Genomic DNA, 25622 nt, shown 5'->3' with positions numbered 1-25622 from the left:
AGTCCAATTTAGAGAAAAGGTGCATGGATTATATTTTAGGGTTGATATATCTTGTAGTATATTATGCTCACATGTTGCCATGTGATACCCTCTCTCTGGTACTCGTCCTGCTCCTGTCGTAGAATAAGCTCAATGAAGAGCTGCTGTAGCTTCTCATTGCAGTAGTTAATGCAAAACTGCTCAAAGCTGGGGCCATGAAATGGATAAGAAAAAAAATCAACCATTAAAACCACTCAAAAAAGTACAATTTTAATGTAAAGCAATATTAACCATGTAAAGCCTGATATATTAAATAATAGTTAGGTAATAAAAAATCTTTTAAAAAATAAAATAATTTTTTTTTTTTTTTTTAACTAAACGGTTTATTGAAGCATTAGACTAAATACAGGTGCTGGTCATATAATTAGAATATCATCAAAAAGTTGATTTATTTCACTAATTCCATTCAAAAAGTGAAACTTGTATATTATATTCATTAATTACACACAGACTGATATATTTCAAATGTTTATTTCTTTTAATTTTTATTAAAAGAAATTTAGTTTCTCAGAAAATTAGAATATTGTGAAAAGGTTCACCTGCAAAGGCCTTTAAATGGTCTCTCAGTCTAGTTCTGTAGGCTACACAATCATGGGGAAGACTGCTGATTTGACAGTTGTCCAAAAGATGACCATTGACACCTTGCACAAGGAGGGCAAGACACAAAAGGTCATTGCAAAAGAGGCTGGCTGTTCACAAAGCTCTGTGTCCAAGCACATTAATAGAGAGGCGAAGGGAAGGAAAAGATATTGTAGAAAAAAGTCTACAAGCAATAGGGATAACCGCACCCTGGAGAGGATTGTGAAACAAAACCCATTCAAAAATGTAGGGGAGATTCACAAAGAGTGGACTGCAGCTGGAGTCAGTGCTTCAAGAACCACTACGCACAGACGTATGCAAGACATGGGTTTCAGCTGTCGCATTCCTTGTGTCAAGCCACTCTTGAACAACAGACAGCGTCAGAAGCGTCTCGCCTGGGCTAAAGACAAAAAGGACTGGACTGCTGCTGAGTGGTCCAAAGTTATGTTCTCTGATGAAAGTAAATTTAGCATTTCCTTTGAAAATCAAGGTCCCAGAGTCTGGAGGAAGAGAGGAGAGGCACACAATCCACGTTGCTTGAGGTGCAGTGTAAAGTTTCCACAGTCAGTGATGGTTTGGGGTACCATGTCATCTGCTGGTGTTCGTCCACTGTGTTTTCTGAGGTCCAAGGTCAACGCAGCCTATACCAGGAAGTTTTAGAGCACTTCATGCTTCCTGCTGCTGACCAACTTTATGGAGATGCAGATTTCATTTACCAACAGGACTTGGCACCTGCACACAGTGCAAAAGCTACCAGTACCTGGTTTAAGGACCATGGTATCCCTGTTCTTAATTGGCCAGCAAACTCGACTGACCTTAACAATATTACCTTATAATAATAATAATACCTTAACATATTGTGAAGAGGAAGATGCGATATGCCAGACCCAACAATGCAGAAGAGCTGAAGGCCACTATCAGAGCAACCTGGGCTCTCATAACACCTGAGCAGTGCCACAGACTGACCGACTTCATGCCACGCCGCATTGCTGCAGTAATTCAGGCAAAAGGAGCCCTAACTAAGTATTGGGTGCTGTACATGCTCATACTTTTCATGTTCATACTTTTCAGTTGGCCAAGATTTCTAAAAATACTTTCTTTGTATTGGTCTTAAGTAATATTCTAATTTTCTGAGATACTGAATTTGGGATTTTCCTTAGTCGTCAGTTATAATAATCAAAATGAAAAGAAATAAACAATTGAAATATATCAGTCTGTGTGTAATGAATGAATATAATATACAAGTTTCACTTTTTGAATGGAATTAGTGAAATAAATCAACTTTTTGATGATATTCTATTTATATGACCAGCAACTGTATTTAAGTTTGCATATGTGTTTTTTTGTTTGTTTGTTTGTTATTTGAGTATCATATTTGATACATCAGGCTTTTATGGCTCATATAGAATGACATATTGAGAACGATGAACAAATAAACACTCCTCAAAAGCCTGATGTATCATATTTGATACTCACATGATTTGTCTAAATAATTATGTATGGATAATAAAGTAAACTTAAGTTGCTTTATTCCAGTTAGTATTCATCTCAAAACATATTACTAACAATATAAAAAAGTTATTCTTTGTTTGATTTATAAAAATCAGTTAAGATTTCACAGCAAAAAGATACTTGTACCAGAATCTAAAGTATTTTTAGATGATACTAAAATGCCTTTTACTCGCTTAAAAAGTATAAACAATCAATCAGACGACAGAAGCAGAATTTTCAAGAAAGTTCTGATGATGCTAATAATTTAGAGGCCTTAGAAATTTGTGTATCAGTATACAGTAGGCTTTATAGGGTTAATAGCTACACAATACATAAATGATACTGACCTGTTGTTGTCAAATATCTCAAAACCATAGATGTCCAGCACACCTATAACAGTGTTTTTGCCATGCAGGGCAGGATTGTAGTCCTTCACTTCAATAACAGCATTGATACGACCCACTATCCATGCAAACAATCTCTCATATAAAGCCTAAAAATGGAAACCATGCCAGAATGACAACATATTATATGAACATATAATACAGCAAGGTCATACCAACATTTATTATTTTATTTTCCCCCAAGGACCACTTCAAGTGGAAACAGTTTTGCATTTTCCACCCTCCCCCTGACCCTGACATTGAACACATATTGTTGATTTAATGTGGGAGTTCATGCGTGAATATATTCAACCTTTTGATGTCACAAAGTTTTGTAATGAGCTGTTTCTGCTGCAATATGGTCTTTTAAATGGAGAGGGACTTTTGAGTTCTGAAAGTTAGAGCATGTTTACTACCACAATAAACTAGTATATTTTAAAGGATGAAAGAAAATTAGATTTTAATATATTTTTTATGTATATTTTAATAGATTTTAAGATAATTAGATGATGGATGATCCACAAACAAGGAAACATTTTGCAGGACAGGGTACAATACCTTGGCAAAAGCATCTCTTCCATAGGTAGCTTCCTGTTCGTTGTGTCCCTTTTCGATGACCTCACCACCCCCAGTTGCCACTGTGCGGTACAGAAGTGCTTTTATGACATTCTCAGACTCTGTGGACGTCAACTCAGAAATGTGCTTCAATTTGTCTTCTCCGACAATTACGACGTGTTCGCCATCAGTAGTAAACTGAAGGTTACCCTGAAACAATAACATTGCAAGGCCTTTAAACAAGGGGGCCGGGGCCACTTCCAATGCTTCAAATTATTAAAAATAAAACAAAACAAGGTTTAAACTAAGACAAAAAAGCTAAATATCAAGATGTAATCTAAACTACAATCTGAAAAACAATAGAAAACAATCTTGCACAGCAGGCAGTGTGGGACTGACCAGGTGCAGGATAGTACTGAGGATCTTGTAGATGGAGCTGATCTCTTCGGCAGTGAAGCCAATCACTTTTAGTGCTGCCATCACAGCTTTGTGACATAAGGAGTCGTTATTGGACGCCTGTGAAGATGATATGGCAAAACAAAGAGACAGAAAAAGAGAGGAACTTAAATACATAAAAATAGTGCATGCTACATTTTGCATTAGTAATTCATAAGTATACAGAAACACTGTTTAAAACTCTATAGAAGAGCAAAATGCTAATGGTTAGCTTGTGAAGTGGTTATGTGTTTCTAAATTAGTATACTCATATAAGTACGTACAAGTGTGACGGAGGCTCCTTGACTGGTGTAGGTATATCCTGCGGGATCTCTCTGCAGATATAAGGACTTCAGCAAATCTTCAGACCCTCCCCGTAACACCTGTATGAACACATCACATAAATGTTTAGTTCAGTTCAGTTTTATTCATCCATTAGGAAAACTTGGTCACATTAACACACATAAACATTTAAGATAAAGACATTATCTTGACCTACACGTCTGTTAAACATTTACACACAGTTCTTGCAGCAGTTAGCACTAAATCATAATTTCATTTACCATACCCTGGCAGAAGACCTCACCTGATAAAATGAGTGGAAGTTTCTCTCTCCTTCATGCTGTTGAACAACTCTTGACTGTAAATACAGCACAGTATTTGTGTTAATTGTCTTTTTTGTATTACACGGTATTGATATGTCCCACAATGTACATTTCTGAAATGGACACACAGTCACCTCTAAATAACAGATCACTCTAAATTGTAATGTAGACACATGCTGCTTTGAAACGATATGTATTGTCAAAAGTGCTATTCAAAGAAATGCAAATTGAATTGAATAGAACAATCTACACTAATAATTTCTAAAAATACAAAGACTTCCAGAGTGACATCAGCTGAACACTTTGTTTTCATTTTGAAATATTCTTTTTGTAAATGCAGCATTATATTTGTTACAACCCTCAACAGACCAAAAATAATACATTTTTAATATAAATAGCTCATAAACTAAGCTTATATAAACTTATTTTAGGAATGCTTCAAATGTTTAGACAGCTTTTTCAGTGAAAGTAAAAGTTTTTTCTTGTAGTTTCTGAAAGTAAGCAAGGTAACCATGACAAGGTAACCACAGCAACCTTGAGCACTTTCCGTTGTTATATCAGTTGGACAGGATGTTGACAAAACGTAACTAAGAAAGAACTGTCATTATTTAACACTTTATTATAGATTTATAAATAACAGGCATATCACAAAACTGTTCTGTTTTTTAAAGTCACCATGAAATCAAAATTAACGATACTTATATTTTGCAGTATTGCAGTAATGGCCTATAACCAAGTGCAAATTTGTTTTCAAAATCTTGTTGGCAGAGGCTATTTACACTAACTCCGCCCACCATTATCTGGTTGGACCAGACAAAATTACAAAAGAAATCCTGCTGACAACATGGGCTGCATCCGAAATCGCATATAGCATAATCACTATATAGTAGGCGAAAAATAGCATGTGGCAAAAGATGTGTGTCTGAGTTCACAGCAAAAAGTAACCGGATGACCCACTACTTTTGGAGAGATTCTGAAGTGTGTATACGATGGACACTTTACTATCCCATAAGGCCATTGGGAAAAGATTTGTAAATGGCAGTGAAGCGACAAAACTAACACGAGTAGGTCACATGATAATGACAACATGCCGAAAATAGTACTTCCATATTACATTAATACTGCACACACGGTCATACTATATAGAATGTTCTTTTTTAGAGGTTGTGAAGTAATTGCTTATTTAAAATAAGTATCCACTCAAGAGAATATGTGATTTCGAACGCAGCCCTAGTCAGTGCATTTAGCAGTGTTCCAACTAGTGTTCGAATTTGCTTTTTACCAAATTCATTCTTCTCTCTTTTCTCTTTGCATATCAGCTCAGAGTAGCATTTATTTTAAATAAAAATTAAGAAAATATTCAAAAAGTGGAAATAAAGTACCTAACAGGTATTTAAAGTTGCAGTACCTAAGTTTTGCCTCTTTGTCGCCATCTCTGTTTGAAACCTGCAATTGCAGTTATTTGCGGAATTATCGTCTTTCCGTGGGTTGTGCATCGGCATGGTTTTATTTAGTTTGTATTAGCGTTACCTGTAGATTTCAATTTCTGTAGCTACTCTGCATCCAAAGTCTTTTGCTTTTGATTACGGGTGAATCTCCAGTTGTCACTGATGATTGTAATTTTGACCTTTCTGGATAACAATCCGCTATCAAAATGATAAGTTTCATTATTCCAGCTGCTGAGAGAAAAGGCTATAAACGATCCGCTACCAGCAGCATACTCACATGCCTCACATGATGTGTTTACTGGCATGAGGGCAAGACTACCTGTCACTCACATGAGATCACAGCAATAGCAAACCATAACCATCCAATGATCCAATCAATTCTCGATGTACAATATCGAGACATTGTCCAACCCTACATTTGTTCTTGTTTTAGAAGCCGTTTCATTCAGAAATGCATCACAATAGGGATGAAAAGACTATGGCAACTTCTGTTTAATACCTTTGAATTAATTGTGTTGGCACATGGGGCGAACTTTAACGGGATGAATAAACCAGGCAAAGGTAAACAATAATCATTATCGATGCACATTTAAAAAAAACACTCCAATATTTCCAAGTCCAAGCTGATTTTTTATATATAAAATCACCACATTCAAAACTAACAATTTATTTTTGCCAATGTCAAGTTCCATATTTAGATGTCATGTTCATGATGCGCTTTACTTTGTACTGATATGATACTGATGTGTTCTTACCTTCTCCAGCAGGTAGTTGTTAATGTGTCCTCCTGTGGGGTCTCCATTAAAGTTGAAGTTGATGTCCATGTATTTCCCAAAGCGGCTAGAGTTGTCATTGCGGTTGGTCTTTGCATTTCCAAAGGCCTCTAACACACAGTTGGATTTCAGGAGTACGTTCTTCACACTGTAGCAGGATGCAAATACAGTAATACGCAAAAAATCATTTATAAACATTATAATATGTATAAAAAAAACTCTGTCAGTGCAGATAGAGCACAATAATAAGAAATTATCAAAATAGTCTGTAAACATGAACATTTGATATTCTTCAAATAATCTGTTATACAAATCTGACTATAATATATTATAGACCAATAAAAGCAATACAATTATTTTGTTATTAAATGCAAAACATATTCAGAGCATTATCCCTGAAATTCCAGCGCTGTTAACGTCACCAGGAAACTGACCTCTCGACCTCTGCCCTCTGGTTAGGGTTGGTAATAGCTGCAATGTACTGCATAATGTACTTGCTTGCCTCAGTCTTGCCTGCTCCACTCTCACCTGAAACACATTGAGATTTGAATGAAACTGTCTAATCCATACAGTAAAGTCTTTGTTTATCAGTTTTGGCCTTCCCCATCAGAGGCACACAGGGCAAACTCTCTGTACGTGGTTCATCACACAGTACACAGCAAAATCTCCAGAGTTAAATCAACTCTGCTCAGAGTACATATGGTCCCTCTCTAAATAGTGTTAAAGTAACACTGAAGCAGAGTTAAAGTTAATGATATAATTAAGCAATTAATAAGACTGTGACTGAAGTCAATTGTAGTTCTTGTGTTTCTCTTTTCTTCAGTGATTTTGCTTGTTAACAGCAGGTGTTCATCACTAATGCGCAATCATTACTCAATTAATTGCTTAATTATCTAATTAACTTTAACTCTGCTTTAGTGTTATTTTAACACTATTTAGAGAGGGACCATATGTACTCTGAGCAGAGCTAATTTAACTCAGGAGATTTTGCTGTGTATAACTGCAGGTCATAGCAGTGCTATGCTTAAGCAGCATGGAAGTTGTATAAAAGACTATAGAATAATAGGCCGATAAACCGGGTTAAATATGAGTTATTTTCACTGTGCATTTTGTTGAGCTTGACTAGGTCTATTTTCTCCAGTTTTTTTATTTTTATTTTATTTTATTTTGATCATTGCAACATGAATGACCTCTGAACAATCCACCTCTGAACCAGTGTCTTCTGTTTTATTCAGCAGTGGGTGTGTTTAGTAGTTGTTGTACCTGAAATGACGATGCATGTGTCTTTGGCTCGTCTCTTCATGGCTTTATAAGCAGCATCTGCGACTGCATAAAGGTGAGGAGGATTCTCATACAGTTCTCTGCCCCTGTAGTCCTCAATGACCTCCTTCCCATAGATATCTAACTGTCTGTACGGATTGACTGACACTACTACTTCTCCAATGAAAGTGTAGATACGGCCCTTCTCAAACCTGAAAACAACAAACAATACTGTGAAAAATATGCATGTGTCAAATAGAGCAGTTAGAAATAGCTTTCATAGACTCATAGAAATAGACTCATTGTTTCCGTCATATGCTAGTTTGCTTTAGTTCCTGGTGTCCGAACAGACAAATGAAAGAACAAATGATGAATGTGTTGAGTGTTACTGTAAGGTGAGTTGGGATTCAATTAATCATAAATCATAGAGGTTTAAGAGAAACATACATAGAGGACTGTCTGTTTTGTTCATGTCCTTACAGTATAAGCCTAATACATTATTTTTCACTTGGAATCATAGAAAATATAATAATTAAAATTATTGTAAATAAAAAAAAATATACTAAAAATGTACTAAAATGATTAACTTTAATGCTGTGAAAATAATATAATATAATATAATATAATATAATATAATATAATATAATATAATATAATATAATATAATATAATATAATATAATATAATATAATATAATATAAGCTGGTGGTGGCCTAAGACTTTTGCACAGTACTATATATATATATTATAGGCTATATACAGAAAATACAGAAAATATGTAAAAAAAAAAAAAAAAAAAGAAAGAAACTTCTGAGAAACTGAGAAACTTCTCATCATATTTTGAAAGTTTTCTTGGCCTTCCAGTCCTTTTCCATTCCATTTAGGTTTAAGAGAGCCAGGTTCCTGCTTTTGCTCAAGTGTAAGGAGAGGTCACGGCATACTTGCCACTTTAACCTATAGAAGGTTTTCTGTTTTCTGTTGTTTTTTTGTTTGTTTGTTTGTTTGTTTTTTCTTTTTACTGCACACAAATTTCCTGTATTTTCTGGTTATATTCTAATAAAGAGACTGAGAAATAATATATGGTCATTATACCACTGCTAAAACAATATCTAATGGTGGCCTAAGACTTTTGCACAGTAGGGCTGATATCAAATACTGTAATACTATTTCCCCAGTGATAAATTTAAATTTTAACAAGGGGAAACAAGTGTCATAACTTGATGTTAATTATGTGACACAGTATGTTTCTCAATGTCATGCACGCCCATATTCAGCAGGAAGTGATACAGGGCTGGGAAGTGAGAACAGGAAGTGCAATGGGGCTCAAGATGACTCACTTTCTGTATTTCAAACAATGAAAAAATATAGTGTAATGTTGGTTCATCTTTGCTGGCTTACAGGTAAAATCATATATTCTTGCCGTATAGCTAAAATACATATCTGTCGATAGTTAAAATGCATTATAGGTTATAAATACTTTATACAAAACAAGCATATTCAACACATAATTCAAATACTTAAAACATAATAATAGTAATATCTAAGGATTCAGTTTGTAGGATGCCTTTCCTCCACACATTATGAATGTATTAGTATTTTGATGTGTGATTGTGTGGTAGTCACATGAGGTCTGGTCATAGAGCTGATTAAAAGCACAAAAGGACAAGAAACAAAAAAGTTGTTTCCCCCCATATTGTATCAGACATCTGTAACAGACAAAAGAAGTTTGCAGCAACACTTGCCAGCAAACAGATTTTAACACCACACTCATAAAGAGTCTTGTGAAAAGGTCATCTGATTCAACTCAGTTTAACCAATGACATCACAGATATGGGACATGGAAGCAAATGCTGCATGTTAAAGTAAAGGAGAACTAGAAACTTTTGATTTCATCATCAGAACCGCTAAGATTCGACTGGCTGGTCATTATCAGCTGTCATAAGACATGATCAGATATGTTTTTGTCTCTTAAGCTGTTGATGTCAGCAACATCAAATGATATCTCTATGAGCGGGAAATCAAAATTAATATATGACACATTCTTTCCCCTCCACTCTTTTCTTCTAAAAATCTGTCATTTTCTCGTCACTCCTTTTTTTCTACCAAGAAGGGAGTGGTTAAAATAAAAAAGACACTACAACCATAAAACAAGACTTTAAATACTCACTTTTGACAGTGAAACAGACTTAATGGACAAGTTCTACATACAAAAATGACTTTATCACAGCTTCAAAGCTCCCAAAATGAGCTGCTTCAAACGCTCAAGTCAACACCACCTCATGTCAACACCAAGTAACCTTTTTGAAGGCCTTGTTTACTGTTGTCTTGTCAGGTTCTTCATAATATATAATGTCCATCGAGTCTTTTTACACACCACCACTTAGTGTATACTGTTCACTCTTACCTTAACTTCAAATTCTCCATAAACTGCTCCATAGTGACCTCGTCTAGAAGCACAAAGTCTGACTTTCCGAACTCCAAGCCCTCCAGCTCCGCCATCTCTGCAGGAGTCTATTTGAAGGACAAATGAATGGAGAGAAAAGTGGAAGGTGATGAGAAAGGCACAGGAACCAAGCACTGACTGCCGTCTTCTCAAAGCCGGTAGAGGAGATGAACGTGGAGTGGGTGTGGCCTAGGTTTTGGTCTTGCGTGATCTGAGTATGTGCTAAGTGAAGTCAGTGACTGCGGTCTGCAGGCTTCAGCATGTCATCCTGTTCAAGACAGCATCTGCATATGTATGTGTGTATTTTTGTTCATATGGGGGAGGGAACTAAACATAAGTCTTTTTCGCATCTTCATGAACTACCACAGGCCCTGACAGTATCCACAGTGAAACCTTAACTAAACTTAACTCCTTTTTAATTACGTTCACCATGTGTTTAAAGTCATTGCGAAGTACAAAGAATGTGTATTCATTAAAATAAGCTGTAAGACATTATAGATCATTATCTTATCTTATAAGAGGATGAATGGCATTTCCGAAAGACCACCCTCTTCCTCTAGTCTTGCAATCATGGGGGAGTGTGGATCTACTGTCAAGAACTAGATCTTTAGTGCTTAGGCTGCCCACACACATTAATCTCGGATCTGTTCCCTTCTTGCAAAACCTACTCACTATAAACAACAGGACCAAACAAGATACAGACAGACGGGAAAGGATAAATAGCATGCCATTTATGGAGAAATATAAGGGTGCTGGGAGCAGTTGTGATCCTATCAGCATTGAAACAATCCAAATTAACATGTTCTTCACAGTATTACAAATTACATGAATTACAAATTACACAGTATTACAAATATACTAAAAATTCTGTTCACGTAATGTGGTAGTGTATAATTGACAACCAAAGCACTGAAGAACCTACAGTAAATGCAAAGTTGAGTCATGAAACTCAAGATGGCACAGGCTAAAAGGTCCTTTAACTCAACCTGCTTGTAATCACTTTGTTGATTGGTGATTGGTTCCTGCTGTATCAGTAGCCAATGAGCTTGAGTGCTCAAACTTCAAATACTTTGGTAGCATTTGCCTTAGAAACCCTCCTCCTTCCCCAGCTCCACCTGTATAGATCTGCTATGGGTAATGCATGTACGCTATATTGTACAGCAGCTGCATGTGTTACTTGCTCACAGCAGCATGTCCTGTATGTACTGGCAGTTGCAAGTACTGTATTTGCTCTGCAGCAGCAGCAGTGTAGCAGATCTATTCCACCAAGACCAAACATATCAACATTGTCATACCCATTACCATGCCAAACACTCTGAGAGTTGTCATGAGGGAAATGCATTTAATTTTAATGGACATTTGAGAGCTGAAAGTTCAGACCTATGACAAAACCTTGTTTATTGCTCTGAAGCCAAAATGTTATGTCATTATGTCGGTTCATTCCACTTTTATACAATTATAGACAATAAAAAACAGAATATTTTAGGTGATGTTGAGTAATTACATTTATTGTAAGGAATTTTAATTCAATTTAAATAGTTTGAGAACAGTGCAAATCAGAGAATGAGCTGAGATGAGTCAGTAGTCACAGTATAGATATATATATATATATATATATATATATATATATATATATATATATATATATATATGTATATAAAAACGTATAACTATTACAAACTTTACAGATAATTTAATACAGATTCCTATTTGCCCTTATACAGTTATGGCTTAAAATAATAATTTAATGCCTAAAAAGAATATTTACAACCAATGAATCATAACTGACTAATGAATTTCTTAAATAGCAGACTACAGGTAAAGAAAAAAAAAACATAAGGGGATTTTTGTATGACAGAAAACTACATCTGATAGAAATACTTGAAAATATACATTCTCAATTAATACAATAAAAAAACAGTGCTTTATAAATCATAAGGAAAAACAAAGGAACTCTGCACATTAGGGTATTTCTTACATTCAAACTTTTTTGACACGAGAGCTGAGTTTGTTTCTCTTTTCTTTTTTCCCTGTCAGGGAGGTGTTCAGCCCCTAAGTCAACCACAGGGCCTGCCTCATTTCCTGTAGAATGCTGAAAAAGACACTTCCTCATTGAGTCTCCATGGTAATAAAAGAGACAATTAAATAACTGAATGTCGAATGCAAATACTGCAAATATATCAGACATGTATAAATATATACATCTAATGTAAGTTACATGTATATGCCCATTTTCTTTATCACATGTAAGGCAATAATTACAAAGAAAACCGTGTGATTTTGAGATTCGACAAGTTTTCAATATTTCAATGGTTCAATACAAGTTAAGGTGGATGGGCCCCATTTTTTGGAGGGTTTAAAAGCAAAAATGTAAAACTAATAATTGTTTTTAATGATGAAATTAATTATTCCTTTAAAACGTATTATGTGTATTATTTGAGTCGTTCTCATCATCACATAAATTAGTAAGCAATGATTGTCTCACAGTAACCTTTTTTTTTTTTTTATTGCAAAATTGCTGTCAAATTTGGTACTGAGCCCAGAACATTCATGTGAATGAACATGTTATTAGAAATAGAACCATCAGTAATACAGAGCAGTCATATCGCTCTCTTAAAACAGTGTCAAAGTGTCTGGCCAATTTCATTCTAAAAAGTCTTAAAGTGTATTTTTCAACCACGGCTTCATATGTAGAATTATTGATTTCATGGTTTCAGTCGTTTTAGAATTTTTATACTTTTATCAGTAATCAGAGAAGCTTTGAATTTAGGTAGTGGCCCTTGTTTAGATGTCTGAACTCCACTAGAGGGTGTCAAATCCTGCTGAACATAAGTTGATGGTTCTTGCTTTACACTCTTTTGATCTTTGTGTTGTAATCGAGAGCCGCTCTGTGACCTGCGATGTGCACTGGATTTAGAAGGCTGGCGACCTCTTTCCTTTTGAACTTCTTGCTGCGATTGAGAGTCTGTTTGGGAATGTGAGGCAGAGGAGCAACTAACAGTAGCTGCAATTTGATCTATGTCTAGGTTCTCCATTCTGGCCCTTGGTTTTTGTCTTGGCAAAGAGCTGCTGCGTCGCAAAATGTTCCTCTCCATGCGTTTAGGCGGTGCAATGTCAACATCCCGGCCAAGAAGCTTTTGCTTTGCTTCATAACTGTCTTTTGATGACCCCAGCACTTTAATAATGTTACCTTCCTGTCTAATTAAAACATTGTAGATCTTTTGAATTGAGTCAGCTTTCTGGACTTTCTGGATAATGTCTCTCTTCTGACTTTCGTCAAATGCATTCATGTCTATTTCTTGTGTGCGTACAGAATCAGTGATTTCCTGCATCAATTCAGACAGTTCTTTAGCTGCTTCCCCAAAGTTTCCTCCTGAGATTTTAACCATAACCACCCCTAATTCAACTTTAGGATTAATATGAGTGTGGTGATCTGATTTTATTTTATTTATAAAATCTTCCTTAAAGTGCATTATGTACTTCCACACATCTGGATCCACAGGGATGGACTCCTCATTTTGCCTGGGAGATGAGGGATTCCGCTGCTGAACGCTTGTGCGGGAATCCTCATCGATCCTGGAGGGACTGCTAAAGGGACTTTCTGTGCTAGAGCTTCTATCCAGTAGAGATGCATTCTGCAAGAATGCCTGTTGGTATTGGGACTCTGTGGATCTTGAGGTTATGCTTCTGCCCTCAGCATACACTGAGCTGCCATTGTTGTGATTGCGCCTCGATGTGAAATTATATCTGTATTCATAGTCACTGGAGTCACTTTTTTCAGCTCTGGAGACAGAGGAGTAGCCATTAGTGTAATGCGAAGGTGTTCCTCTTTGAAGGTGAGTTTCTTGAAACAGAAACTGCACAAGTTTGGGATGGATGAGTTTTAGCTTAAGAAAGGAACCCTGCAAATGCAGCTGTCCTGGGCTGGTCTCTGACACCTGAAAGCCATGGCTATGAAGAAGTTCTTGGAGTTTTCTGTGATTGGAGAACATGTTCATATCGATGAATGCTTCGGCTGGCATGTCCAGCTGAGAAAATATGAACATAAGCATGTTAAGGAAATATCTTTGCCATGTCACACTATTGGGCTGTTATTTATTTAGTTTGTGCATAAATATCCAAATGAAACACGATGTTATGAGAATGGCGATGAGTCGCATTGTAAGTCGCATAATTCTGTATGATTCAGCGAGGTTCACCAATGAAGTGTCTTACCTGAGGTTGATGCACCTTTTTAATGTCCAGTGGGTAAAACTGACTCTCCACTATCAAAACATGTGTGTGTTGCAAGACCCCTGGTACTAAGACATTGAATGAAAACAAACAAGCAAACAAGAATTGTTAGTCATGGAATATGATGTTAAACTTCGATAAACTAAATAGAAAGGCAAACAAAGTATTATACCTTCAGGTGATTCAAAGACAACATAAGCCTGGCCTTTGTTGGAGGTGGGATAAATCACTGTTAAAACATCTCCTCCTTTGTTACTGCGCCTCAGAAAGTGCATGGTTAATTTGTCAATCATCATATTTTCGGGGTAGTTGTCCGGGAGCCCGTTTACTTCAATAACCATTTCCTTCATGGCCATATTAAAACTAAAACAACAAATATTGGGGAAGGAAGTTATAAATGATCAGTTATTACAACACAAATGGAAGCAATATGTTTCTTTCTAGTGCCAATGTGCGTAAAATGTAGATTTGCTTTCGGAACAAACTTCTTGTTGTTACTGCAGCTTACATAGATATCTCACAAGATAAAATGTTTAGGTGAATCACACCCTGGATATATGGAAGCTTCTTTCTCCCATGGAATAAAACAATTTAAAAGATAATTGTGCCTTTTTATCTGACAATTCTGACAGTTTTTTCTTCAATTGACCTTTCGCTGGGAGTTTGATTGACAAGCGATCTAACCAATCAGAATGCCGCATCCGCCATTTTGTCCGACAAAGCAGCCAGTAGTTAAAAGATTAACCTCGGAGGAGTTAAACTTGTAAAATGGTGTGTATTGACATCTTTCCGCGTTTGAAACAACATTCATTCTCATGTTCATGGACTAATAGGAAGAGATGATCGGTTTTTACGAGCGGTTTAGCTGAGGATCTGCAGCAATCTGTCACAACCATGGTCACGACACATTAAAGAGCAACAAAACGGTTTTTATTGTTTGAATTTCTTTAAGAACTTTGTTTAATATCATAAGTAACCTGCTCTGTCTTGTCTGTCGATGTGTGGTCAGTATCCACTCTGTTCCACAATGTATTTTTCACTGTGTGTGGAGTGACAGCGCCATGTGACTTTGGCGCTCTGAAAAGCTGATTCGACAAAAAAGATTCATTATGCTCCGAAGCTTCCTGAAGCAGTGTTTTGAAATAGACTATCACTATATAAGTTGTTATTTTGTTTTTTTTGGTGCACCAAAAATATTCTCATCGCTTTATAATATTAATATTGGATCACTGTACTCACATGAACTGATTTAAATATGTTTTTAGTACCTTTATGGATCTTGAGAGAGGAAATGTCATTGCTGGCTATGCAGGCCTCACTGAGCATCGGATTTTAACTAACTTAATTTGTGTTCCGAAGATGAACGAAGGTCTTACGGGTGTGGAACAGCATAAGGATGAGTAATAAATGACAGAATTTTCATTTTTTGGTGAACTAACCCTTTAAAATGTTATTGCCATTGTTTTGTCTCAAGACACACACTAGTAATTTTTTCTAAGGCATGTTTTAAAAAAGCTACTAAAATGTTCTAAATGAACTAAAGCATAATTCTGACTTAATGTAAGCCCTGTTTGTGAAACCGGGCCTATGTCTCACAATTCTGACTTTATAACACGCAACTCCGACTTTATATCACGTAATTCTGACTTTATAATGTGCAATTACAAATTTTTATCACACAATTCTGAGAAAAAAAGTCATAATTGCCAGATGTAAACTGAGTCCCAATTACCTTTTTTTTTTTTTTAATTCGGTGGTGGAAACAAGCTAAAATAGCATGGAAGCTTCTATATATATATATATATATATATATATATATATATATATATATATATATATATATATATATAGCCACAACTCACAAAAAGGAAAACAAAAAAGAATAAACATGAAATAAAAATATGAATAGGAAAACACATGTAAGAAAAAATAAATTAATACATTCGCACAGTAATTTATAGAAGTAAATTAATAATAATAACATGATTGCATCATGTTAATGCAACCTTTCCCCCATAAGGTCATTCGTTCACTTGCTTCACTAGTGTAGACGGCTTGGTAAAAGAGAGAGAGTTTGTTTGTATTTCAGAATTTTGTTCTAAGTTACTACTGGCAACTAAATCTATCAAGCGCTGGTTGTTTCTCAGATTATTCGTAATTCACAAAATACAACCCCCAAGATAAGTGAAACAGAAAGTTGTTGGATACCTTTGTAGCTTTTTAAAGTGGAGCACCAAACGTAGAAAACTTGTTTTATAACTGGCGTTCCGACATAACATTAGGAACAGGAAATGCAATGTAATTTAACAATAAATGTACAGCGATTGATGATGTATTGTATGTAACCCGTACCTGTGGCTGATTATTTAGCTAAATACATTCGCCAGGGTGAGATAGCAAAAAAAGACTCAGCCGTCTTCGTTCTTAAGTGAAAGTGAAACTGTCTCCACGGAAAAAGGGGGCGCGCCAGCTCGCACTTAACTCTTTAAATGATCTCTGGTAATTATAATCTATAATGGTGTAGCAAACTTGCCTCGGATTGAATGACAAAGAACAAGTTGAACATTTGATTCTGCTTTAAATTACAAGGATATACATAAAAAGGGAAAATCACAAAAAACTCTATTTTTAAATTACTCAAAAATGCAATCTACAAGCATAACCATTTAGAAAAAAAAGCTATTTACAAATGAGCAAAATTTGAGCAAAAGTGTATATGAGTAAAAATAAAAAAAAAAACAAATGTTTGCTTGATCTAGAAATGTAGATTAATGTTTTAAATGAATAACAGCATTCATTGTTATATTTGTTTGTTTTACCTAACCACCACTAGAGGGCACTGTGTACACGAGGCCACCAATGTAGTAGTACCCTGTTTAAAAGTAATCTGGTCAGATTTAAGATATAGGATTGGATCAAATTTTGAAAATGGGTTGTCACAAAAAAACAAAAACAAAAAAGGCTTCTGAAATCAGATTAGATCACAATTCTTGGTTTTGATCTGGATCATATCAGTTTGTGTAAAAAAAAAGAAAGAAAAAGGATTACCCTGATCCCAGCAGTAGGGTGGATTTCAGGAACAAAAATGTAATAAAACTGGTCAAAAACACATTTGCATCATTTAATATGCGCATTTTCATATTTTGCTCTTTAATAGTTTAACTGTTAAATAAATTGGAAGTAGACATACATAGGCTACCTATTTAACCATTCAGTTCAGTAAAGTTGAGATTTTGGTGCCATTAAAATAATCCTCAAAACAGCTGTCAATAACAAAAATAAAGTTTTTTTTTTTTAATCACTGTATATACTATATTGGCATAATAGTCATTGTCAATATGAACCTGTCAAAAAGCAGGCTGTGTCCAAAACCGCACTTCCCTACTATATAGTAGGCGAACGAATGTCTGAATCCTCAGTATTGATGTGTGTGGGCGAGAAATACCTGGTGGTGTACCAATCATCACGAGATTCAGACGTACATATACTAATGTTGCATCCGAATATGCCTACATGCATACTATATAGTAGAAAATAATACGTGAAAAGAACAGTATGTCCAAAACCTTAGTATTCATAAAACATTAGCTGAGAAGTCACTGTTCCACCCTGATTCTGAAATGCTCATCAATGGATATCTTTCCATCCCAGCCTTCCCAGGAGAGAATGCATCATAATCGAACATGGAGCAAAAAATGTGAGTATTCAGAAACCAAAAACAGTTCCTTGTGTTAAAAATTGTACTTGTTGAGCTACTAGAGTAAACCATTGAATTGAATGTGTAAAGACACTGGATAGTAATAACCACAAGTCATTTGCTAAAAAAAAAAAAAAGCTTTAATTTGCAGAAACTTTGAGTTGATTACAAGAGTTAAAAAGCCAAACAATATTTCCAATTATTTACTTGTATAGCAAATCACCACATAAGCAGGATAATATACAACCAACCAGTTGTACATGTCACTATATCTCTGACTATTCTTCTCATGATACCAAACAAATACACAGAACCAACAACGGTTGCTTTAAATAAGTGTAAAAAAAAACAACAACAACAAAAAAAACCCTTTATTTAGTTGAATATTTTCATTCAAAAACAGTTTTAATCGAATCAAAATCCTCTTGAATATAACATTCCTCAATATTTCAACCAATAACACATTCAACAATAAATAAAAATGATAAATGGCAATCCAAAATGTAATATTCACTACTGTTATTAGATCTGGCCTTGCTCAAAATTAACCTTTTGTGATCGACACCTCAGCAAAGTAGGGGCTTCTCCCTGTAAAAGAAGAATATTTACATGAAGCAAGATTATTTCTTACAGTAGAATTATACAACTAGGCAACCAGTTTAAATGTTTGAAGATTATATAACCATGCTGGGAAGGGCACCCCAGAAGGCCTCAAACCACCTCAAATCTCTCTAGCAGACATCACAGGAAAGGCAAGAGTCACAATGACTCAACCTCGCTGAACAGTCTGCAATTAGTTCTCTTTTACAGAGAATATACCGAGTTAAAACATTAGAAACTGTTGCTTTGAAATATGTCTGAATTGTGTGTTAGACTTACTTAATTCGTGCAGCAGCTTTGACAAATGCATCTCTTGCATATCATGTACGGTGGCAAAAGGAATGTTCTATGAAGACTTCAAGGAAATGCCATTATGCTGCAAGAGAAAGATCATTTCAGTACATTTCACAAGAAAATGTGACATTATGCTGAGACTGAGACCACTGAGCACATGTTGGAAACATCTTGTCTGGGGTTTCTATAACCATGCTGTAAGGGACAAACAGCACGGCCTCAAACCACCCCATGTCCATCTAGCAGACATACAGGAGAGGACAGAGTCACGTCAGACTCAACCTTGCTGAACAGCCTGCACGACATTTCCATCTCAGTGCTTTACTTTGTTTATGCGTTTAAAAGTGAATACCTATGTTTAAAGAGATTTAACTAATAAACGCATCTGAACTTCTCCACACGTGGACCCTCGTGACCACGTGTTTTAACGGTCAAAACGTATTTAAAACCAGTTACAGTAAATAAATAGAACTAGTACTGCAACATAAAATGTTAAATGTTACAGTTACTAGCAGACAAGAATAGTTACTTAATTACATATATTCAAACACATATAAAACCAGTTTTTTACAATAATGCACCACTACTGCATTATATTTTACATATTAAAAAAAAAAATATTGAGATGAACAATAAATAATCTGATGCTATATATTTATGTTCTGATACACAAACCTCACCTTAAAAGAGACGAGAGAGAAACAACTTCTCGCACGATGGTCCTCCAACTAAAGAAAGAAAAATCCGGAAACACGTCACTTGATCGCCTCTTCTTTTTCTTCTTCTTCTTCCGAGGTTTAATGGCGCACAGGTTTTTGGTCCGTTACTGCCATCAACTGGAGCACAGAAGAGCACCGAATAAAGGTTAAAATATTAGTAATGTATTTAAATTATGTTGTATTTACCTGTTACTCTGAGATAATTTAATAATATGCCATGTACTTTTCATTGTCCTGGTCCATTGTTAAAATGACTTTTCACTGTAAGTTTGACATCTTCATTTTGGTATGAAGGAAAATCTTGCAGTTTCCAGCTCTTACACTAGAGGTCAGCACAATACTGGCAATCATGTTGACGTCTCAGTACAGTAAACCAACCTTTACTTGTTAAATAAGACCAGAATTTCAGTCACTTCATGGTAGTTTCTTTGTAATTTAGCTTTTACAGTGTTTTTTTTTTTTTTAATACAAAAGCTTATTACCAGAATGACAATCCTGCAGACCCTCCTGGAGATACTTGCTGTTTAATGTCTTGCTCAAGAGACCAAAGGCAGGAGTCTCACAATCACAGTTGGCTAAGATGACCAAGTCGCATTTCACCCTAAATATCAAAGGAAAAAGAATTCATATTTTGCATAATGAAAAGAAAGACAATAATGTTTTTGGAATGTGTTTATCATAAATGAATTATCTAGGCATCTTTTTTTCTCCAATTCATGTGTATCTTATCTTTAATCAAAATAACTTCCCCTCCCTCTTGCTCTTGCAATGATATCTCTTCTCTGATGACATGTTTACTGGCGTGAGGACTGGACAACCTGTCAGACTTGAGATCACAGCAATAGCAAACCACAACCTTCCAAAGATCCAATCAATTTACTACAAGATCAAGTCCAGCTCTACATTTTTTCTCGTTCTAGAAGCCATTTCACTTAGATATATGTCATAATAGGGAATAAGAATAATAGACTATCGCAACTTCCGTTTCATGCTGAATTTAAGATTTTATGCTCTGTGGCATTATTTTCGAGACAGTTAAAACAATGATGTAAGTAATAAAGACATGAAACCTAAGCTGTTGGGCCAATATTCCTGTTGGTCAACCCCAGCATTGCCAATAGAAGAGATGGCCAGGAGAAATCTGTGCCTTCTGTCTGTACACACACTGACTGTCGCTGTTTGTCCAGTCATTCTAATGCATGCAAATGTACCCTTCATTTGCTTGTGTTAATGACAGCAGCACAATGGTCCAGTGTTTTTGAATCTGAAACATGAGGAAGAGTTTCAGTTTGACACATGGGGCTTTAATCAGACAACACAGAGAGCCACATAGCAATATGAGAGCACACAGCACTGTGCCAACACAGCTAAAATGGGACGACACACTGAGCCAAGTAACAGACATCAGTGTTGTGACATGAATGAGGCTCTTAACTCTGTGCTGCTTAGAGACTTTCACTTTTCAGTCCTTGTTTAATTGCTTTTCTTTTAGCAAATGCCAGGTCTGCTCGGCATTATTTAGGAGAATAAAAGCAAAATCTCATTCTAAATTAATGTTTAGGCAAATTTGATCTGTGCCAGTTGATTTTCTCACAACATTGTGGTCCAAAGTTGTTGTGATGGTTTGGTCTTTGTCCTTCTCTAAAAATCAGTTTAGTTTTCAACTGATTTTGCTTCAGGATCTAGATTTTACATTGAGCATCAATTGGCGATCCAAACAAAATAAACAAACGTCTTTAATATCAAAACTGATTCATTTTTGTATACTGTAGGCCCAACAATATGCAAACTGTACATACAAACATTATATAAAGTAAGCTGAATATGAAAAATGCCTGTATTTAATATCATGTTTGTTTTTGTGAATTGTGGAGACATTCCATAGGTGTAATGTTTTTTATACTGTACAAACCGTATTTTCTATCGCCCTGCACCAACCCTACACCTAAACCTACCCATCACAGAAAACTGTGCACATTTTTACTTTCTCACAAAAACTCATTCTGTATGATTTATTAGCCTTTTGAAAAATAGGGACATGGGGTAATGTCCTCATAAGTCACCCTCTCCTTGTAATACTTATGTCATACCCATGTCATTATACAAATTTGTGTCCTGATATGTCACAAAAACACGCACACACTGTTACAACCACGCCTGTCCCGGACTCCATTTCCCATGTTCCTCCCTGTTCCACACCTGAACTCACTTCCCTCATCAGATTTCCCGCTCTCCCTGGATTCCCTGCACCTGTCCATCGTCATCAGCGCACCCTTTATGTTGGACTCACTCCTTGCACTTCCTGTCCGTTCTTGTTGTTATGCTTATGCTGCGTTCCAATTCGCCTACTTATACTACGCCCTAAAAGTATGTACTCTTTCTGTGAACAAAAAGTACTTACTTTTGAGTGTGTAGTAAAAGAGTAGACAAGCTTTGGGACATACTAACACGTCATACAATCGCGTCAATTCTCTCTGTCGCATCCTGTCACCGTAAACTGCCCTGTCAATCATCTTACATCCTCCACATTTCATTTAGTTAATTTCCTACCGTATCGGAGAGAAATACAGCACGTTGATCTGCAGTCGCGGGTCTTTCACGAGGAGAACTCTCCTCATATTAATGCATAATGATGCATTTAAAAGTTAATGGCCATTCGGATCTTTATAAAAGTCCACATTGGTATTTGCAGATGAAAAATAACACGGGTAACATTAAATATATATTTTCTATCAGGTTAAACTGATTATTAGTCACTCAAATCTCTCAGCGTCGATCGCGCGTATCCGCCATGTTTTGTAGTTTTTTTAACACTTTTTACTCGTGTTTGTAGTTCTGAACTGAATCCTCGTCCAATGCGCAATGGGTTGTGGGCAATATTAGCCTTTATAGTGTGCACGGATCCACACTTCAAAAATCTACCGGTAATAGTAGACCATCCGGGGACTTTTGGCATACTCTTTTCAACATACTATGCTTTGGGACACACTTATTTTAATCTCACATACTATTTAGGATGGATAGTATGGACATTGGAACGCAGGGCTAGTGTTGTTTGGTTAAACGTGTTTGCTGTTCCCTTGTTGAATAAAGTTCCTGTTTGCGTAGAAGTCCGTTTATGACTCATCCCTGCTTCAGCAACACGGATTGTAACACAGACACGCATATATTTACAGCAAAACAAAATTTATTCAGACATCTTTAACATTTCATTCATTATTACAGTTTATTCACTATATTTTAAAAAATGGTAATAAAATATGACAAGATCTCAGAGTCAAACTGTGTCAGAAATTAATCTTAATTATGTCAGATAACACTTAAGCAAAACATGGTCAGGTCAAAGTGTCTGAATAATTTTAGGTTCCAAACTTTTATCAGTTTGACTGGTAGTCCACTGTATGAAGAATTTTTGTATAATATGTCACAGTTTATTTTATTTTGCTATCCTCACTTACATAAATGAACTATAGGGAACTAAATATAAAAAATGTCTGAATATATATATATATATATATATATATTAAAACTTTTAAAAATGTTAAACTCAATTTTTTTTCCAATAAATTTTGATTTAATGTTAATCAAAAATGGACAAAAAAAAACATTCTTAAAAAGTAAAAAGATTATTATAAAGATTGTGTACTTAATATATATTTTCTTTAAACATAAGCCAAAATGTTACTTAATGTAGGTCAATATAATATAATAATACAATATAATATTTTTTTTCACTTATTTTCACCATAAACAAGAGCTAAATTAACTATAAGAAAGTAGAATTTTCACTTAAGATAAAACTAAAAACATGTTGTTAGTAAATGTTTAGTTTACTTACTATAAATAAAGGCAACTGTGAAAGACATTAATTTGTTGTTTAAAAAAAAAAAAAAAAATATATATATATATATATATATATATATATATATATATATATATATATATATATATATATATATATATATATATGTAGTCATGCAAAAAAAAAAAAAAAAAAAAATCAACAATAATTTTAACAGTCAGTAAAGTTAGCCAGTATGTTTTGCCAGCAGTAGTATATGGTTATTAATATTATATGGTCATTCAACTTTTTTTTTTTTGGTTGCATTTAGCCTTATTTGTCCCCCTGCTGTCCTTGACCTCACTTGACCTTATCAAAACAGATCTGGGATGCCTTTTTATGTCACAACCCACCAGTTGAGAAGCACTGCTCTAACAGACCTCCACAAATTTCTGTAATAAGGCAGTTGTAGAAAAAAACAAAAAAACAAAACAAAAGTACACTCAAATAGTTCTTGACCAGTCTGGCCAGATGAAATCTGCCTCCCTCTGCCAGCCATTAAGAGCAGTAATCTCCCTAAAGGAATTCTGGGTAAAGTGCACTGTTTAACAATGCTGTAATGCAGCACACTGACGCACATCACAAACATGAGATGCTGACGACAGCACTGGCCCAGAGGTCAGATGTCAGTTTCTTAAAACCAAATGGTTTAATTCTGCAGGTGATGCACAACCGGTACTCTGGTTCAGAATGAGACTGTTTACACTGACATTCATAACCTCAGAGAATGTCGTATTTACCTCTGAAAATAAATGCAGTTTGCTTTAGCGTGGATTTACGTAAGCAGGGCAGTGAATGATGCCTTTGTGTGAGTGTTGCAACCTCTCATCAGCTGAAGATGGGGGAGGAACACAGTGTTAAGCAGCACGAAGGGCAAGAGGGCACATACAGTATACACACTGATTTAGGGGAAGGTGAGTCACAGTAGGGTCTTTCACTGAATTAGAGTACATTGTGTACAAAAATACTGCTATATCACACAGTGAAATGAAACAAGACAGTACAGAACATTCAGGGAAATACATATTGATACATCTATAGTAGTTGAGCATTTGTGGTCCAACTAGTACACAACTTTGTTTGAAAAAGCTGTTTCAGTATAACACCTGGGACACATTGACCTCAATGTAAATTTTCCACTGAATACCCCGACTCCAGCACAGGGAGGGATGATCAAGTGATAGTCGTGTACACAGCTGCCTGTGTAACAGGAGAACATTGGGAAGATTTTGAAACACTCAGATCAACGGTTTAAGGTCTTATTGACGTATAATCAGGGTTCAAAAAATTCCAGTCAGCTGACCTTATCAGTATATTAAATTAAATGAGGCAATAACAACAACACAGTTCTCATGGCATGGTGTAGTTTGTTTTACACAGTCTTTCACAGCTTTCAGTTGTTGTTGTTTTTTTGTGGTACTGTGTGCCTTGTTCACTTAAAATGAACATTATGTCTTCATTTACTCAACCTCATGTCATTCCAAAGCTGTAGGACTTATAACACAACAGAATATATTTTCAATACAGTGGACAAATACATCACAGACTTTCTCTAAAAACAGACTTTTTTGAAAATATCTTCTTTTATTTTGCATAGAAAGGAGAAAATCATACAGGTGCATGTGGAATGACATGAAATGATGACAAAACTTCTCTTTTTGAGTGTAGCCTACTACACATGCAGAAAAAAAGGTTCACTTTAACATTTGACATTCTTTAGTGTGAACTGAATGTTATGTAATGGACACTTCATTGCATGTAAACTGCAATTAAATAAAAATATTACTGTTTAAATTTATGTTAAATGCAGTTAGTTGAACCTTAGGGACTTTTATGACCCACTTTAAATATGTTTTTAAGTACATCTTTATATGTAATTTAAAAATTATTTGTATTGAAGTTGCACTTCATTACTTATTACATGCAATATATATATATATATATATATATATATATATATATATATATATATATATATATATATATATACACAGTACAGTCCAAAACCACTAAGATTTTTAATGGAACCACTAAGATTTTTAATGTTTTTAAAAGAAGTTTCGTCTGCTCACCAAGGCTACATTTATTTAATTAAAAATACAGTAAAAAACAGTAAAATTGTGAAATATTATTACAATTTAAAATAACTGTGTACTATTTAAATATATTTGACAAAGTAATTTATTCCTGTGATGCAAAGCTGAATTTTCAGCATCGTTACTCCAGT

General features: G+C 35.2%; 2 protein-coding genes, 1 long non-coding RNA gene and 2 other non-coding genes across 6 annotated transcripts in view; all 5 read right to left on the bottom strand.

Moving 5' to 3' along the window:
• myo1g (myosin IG) overlaps positions 1 to 10178 on the bottom strand; it is a 48933-nt gene extending 38755 nt beyond the window's left edge. The window contains exons 1-10 of the mRNA XM_067361815.1: positions 9973 to 10178; positions 7572 to 7780; positions 6743 to 6836; positions 6291 to 6456; positions 4069 to 4122; positions 3767 to 3865; positions 3447 to 3563; positions 3051 to 3257; positions 2457 to 2602; positions 72 to 186 (exon numbers count right to left, since the gene is read on the bottom strand). Of these exons, the coding sequence (XP_067217916.1) occupies positions 72 to 186; positions 2457 to 2602; positions 3051 to 3257; positions 3447 to 3563; positions 3767 to 3865; positions 4069 to 4122; positions 6291 to 6456; positions 6743 to 6836; positions 7572 to 7780; positions 9973 to 10067 (1302 nt within the window). The 5' untranslated portion in view covers positions 10068 to 10178. The remainder of the gene's footprint in view (positions 1 to 71; positions 187 to 2456; positions 2603 to 3050; positions 3258 to 3446; positions 3564 to 3766; positions 3866 to 4068; positions 4123 to 6290; positions 6457 to 6742; positions 6837 to 7571; positions 7781 to 9972) is intronic.
• A 1551-nt stretch (positions 10179 to 11729) lies between these two features.
• Positions 11730 to 16702, bottom strand: si:dkey-154b15.1 (RNA-binding protein 43). 2 transcript variants are annotated; one of them, XM_067412020.1, is made up of 4 exons: positions 16597 to 16702; positions 14417 to 14607; positions 14227 to 14312; positions 11730 to 14039 (listed from the first exon to the last, which is right to left on the bottom strand). In XM_067412020.1, exons 2-4 carry the CDS (start codon positions 14598 to 14600, stop codon positions 12717 to 12719), a joined length of 1593 nt encoding a protein of 530 aa, XP_067268121.1. In that variant the 5' UTR covers positions 14601 to 14607; positions 16597 to 16702; the 3' UTR covers positions 11730 to 12716. The 2 variants fall into 2 exon arrangements, with proteins under 2 accessions (XP_067268121.1, XP_067268120.1); XM_067412019.1 differs by lacking the exon at positions 16597 to 16702 and adding an exon at positions 16453 to 16544.
• A 1389-nt stretch (positions 16703 to 18091) lies between these two features.
• Positions 18092 to 19637, bottom strand: LOC137037940 (uncharacterized). The gene is made up of 3 exons (XR_010897327.1): positions 19516 to 19637; positions 18821 to 18917; positions 18092 to 18529 (listed from the first exon to the last, which is right to left on the bottom strand). It is a non-coding gene; the product is annotated as an uncharacterized lncRNA (long non-coding RNA).
• Positions 18603 to 18734, bottom strand: LOC137002299 (small nucleolar RNA SNORA9). The gene has a single exon (XR_010891829.1). It is a non-coding gene; the product is annotated as a small nucleolar RNA SNORA9 (small nucleolar RNA).
• On the bottom strand, positions 19005 to 19136 carry LOC137002298 (small nucleolar RNA SNORA9). The gene has a single exon (XR_010891828.1). It is a non-coding gene; the product is annotated as a small nucleolar RNA SNORA9 (small nucleolar RNA).
• Positions 19638 to 25622: the final 5985 nt, after the last annotated feature.

The sequence above is a fragment of the Chanodichthys erythropterus genome, chromosome 15 (assembly GCF_024489055.1).
Source record: "Chanodichthys erythropterus isolate Z2021 chromosome 15, ASM2448905v1, whole genome shotgun sequence".
Lineage (NCBI taxonomy): Eukaryota > Metazoa > Chordata > Actinopteri > Cypriniformes > Xenocyprididae > Chanodichthys > Chanodichthys erythropterus.
The sequence above is the reverse complement of the archived record's forward strand: the minus strand, read 5'-3'. Positions and strand labels throughout refer to the sequence as shown.

What these genes read in the sequence shown, in the direction of transcription:
- si:dkey-154b15.1 (XM_067412019.1), bottom strand. Translation starts at nt 16,523, where the DNA reads ATGTTATGTCGGAACGCCAGTTATAAAACAAGTTTTCTACGTTTGGTG. An exon ending in TGTCTTTGAATCACCTGAAG is followed by an intron (nt 14,313 to 14,416) that starts GTATAATACTTT and finishes TCAATGTCTTAG; the next exon opens with TACCAGGGGTCTTGCAACAC. An exon ending in AAAAGGTGCATCAACCTCAG is followed by an intron (nt 14,040 to 14,226) that starts GTAAGACACTTC and finishes ATATTTTCTCAG; the next exon opens with CTGGACATGCCAGCCGAAGC.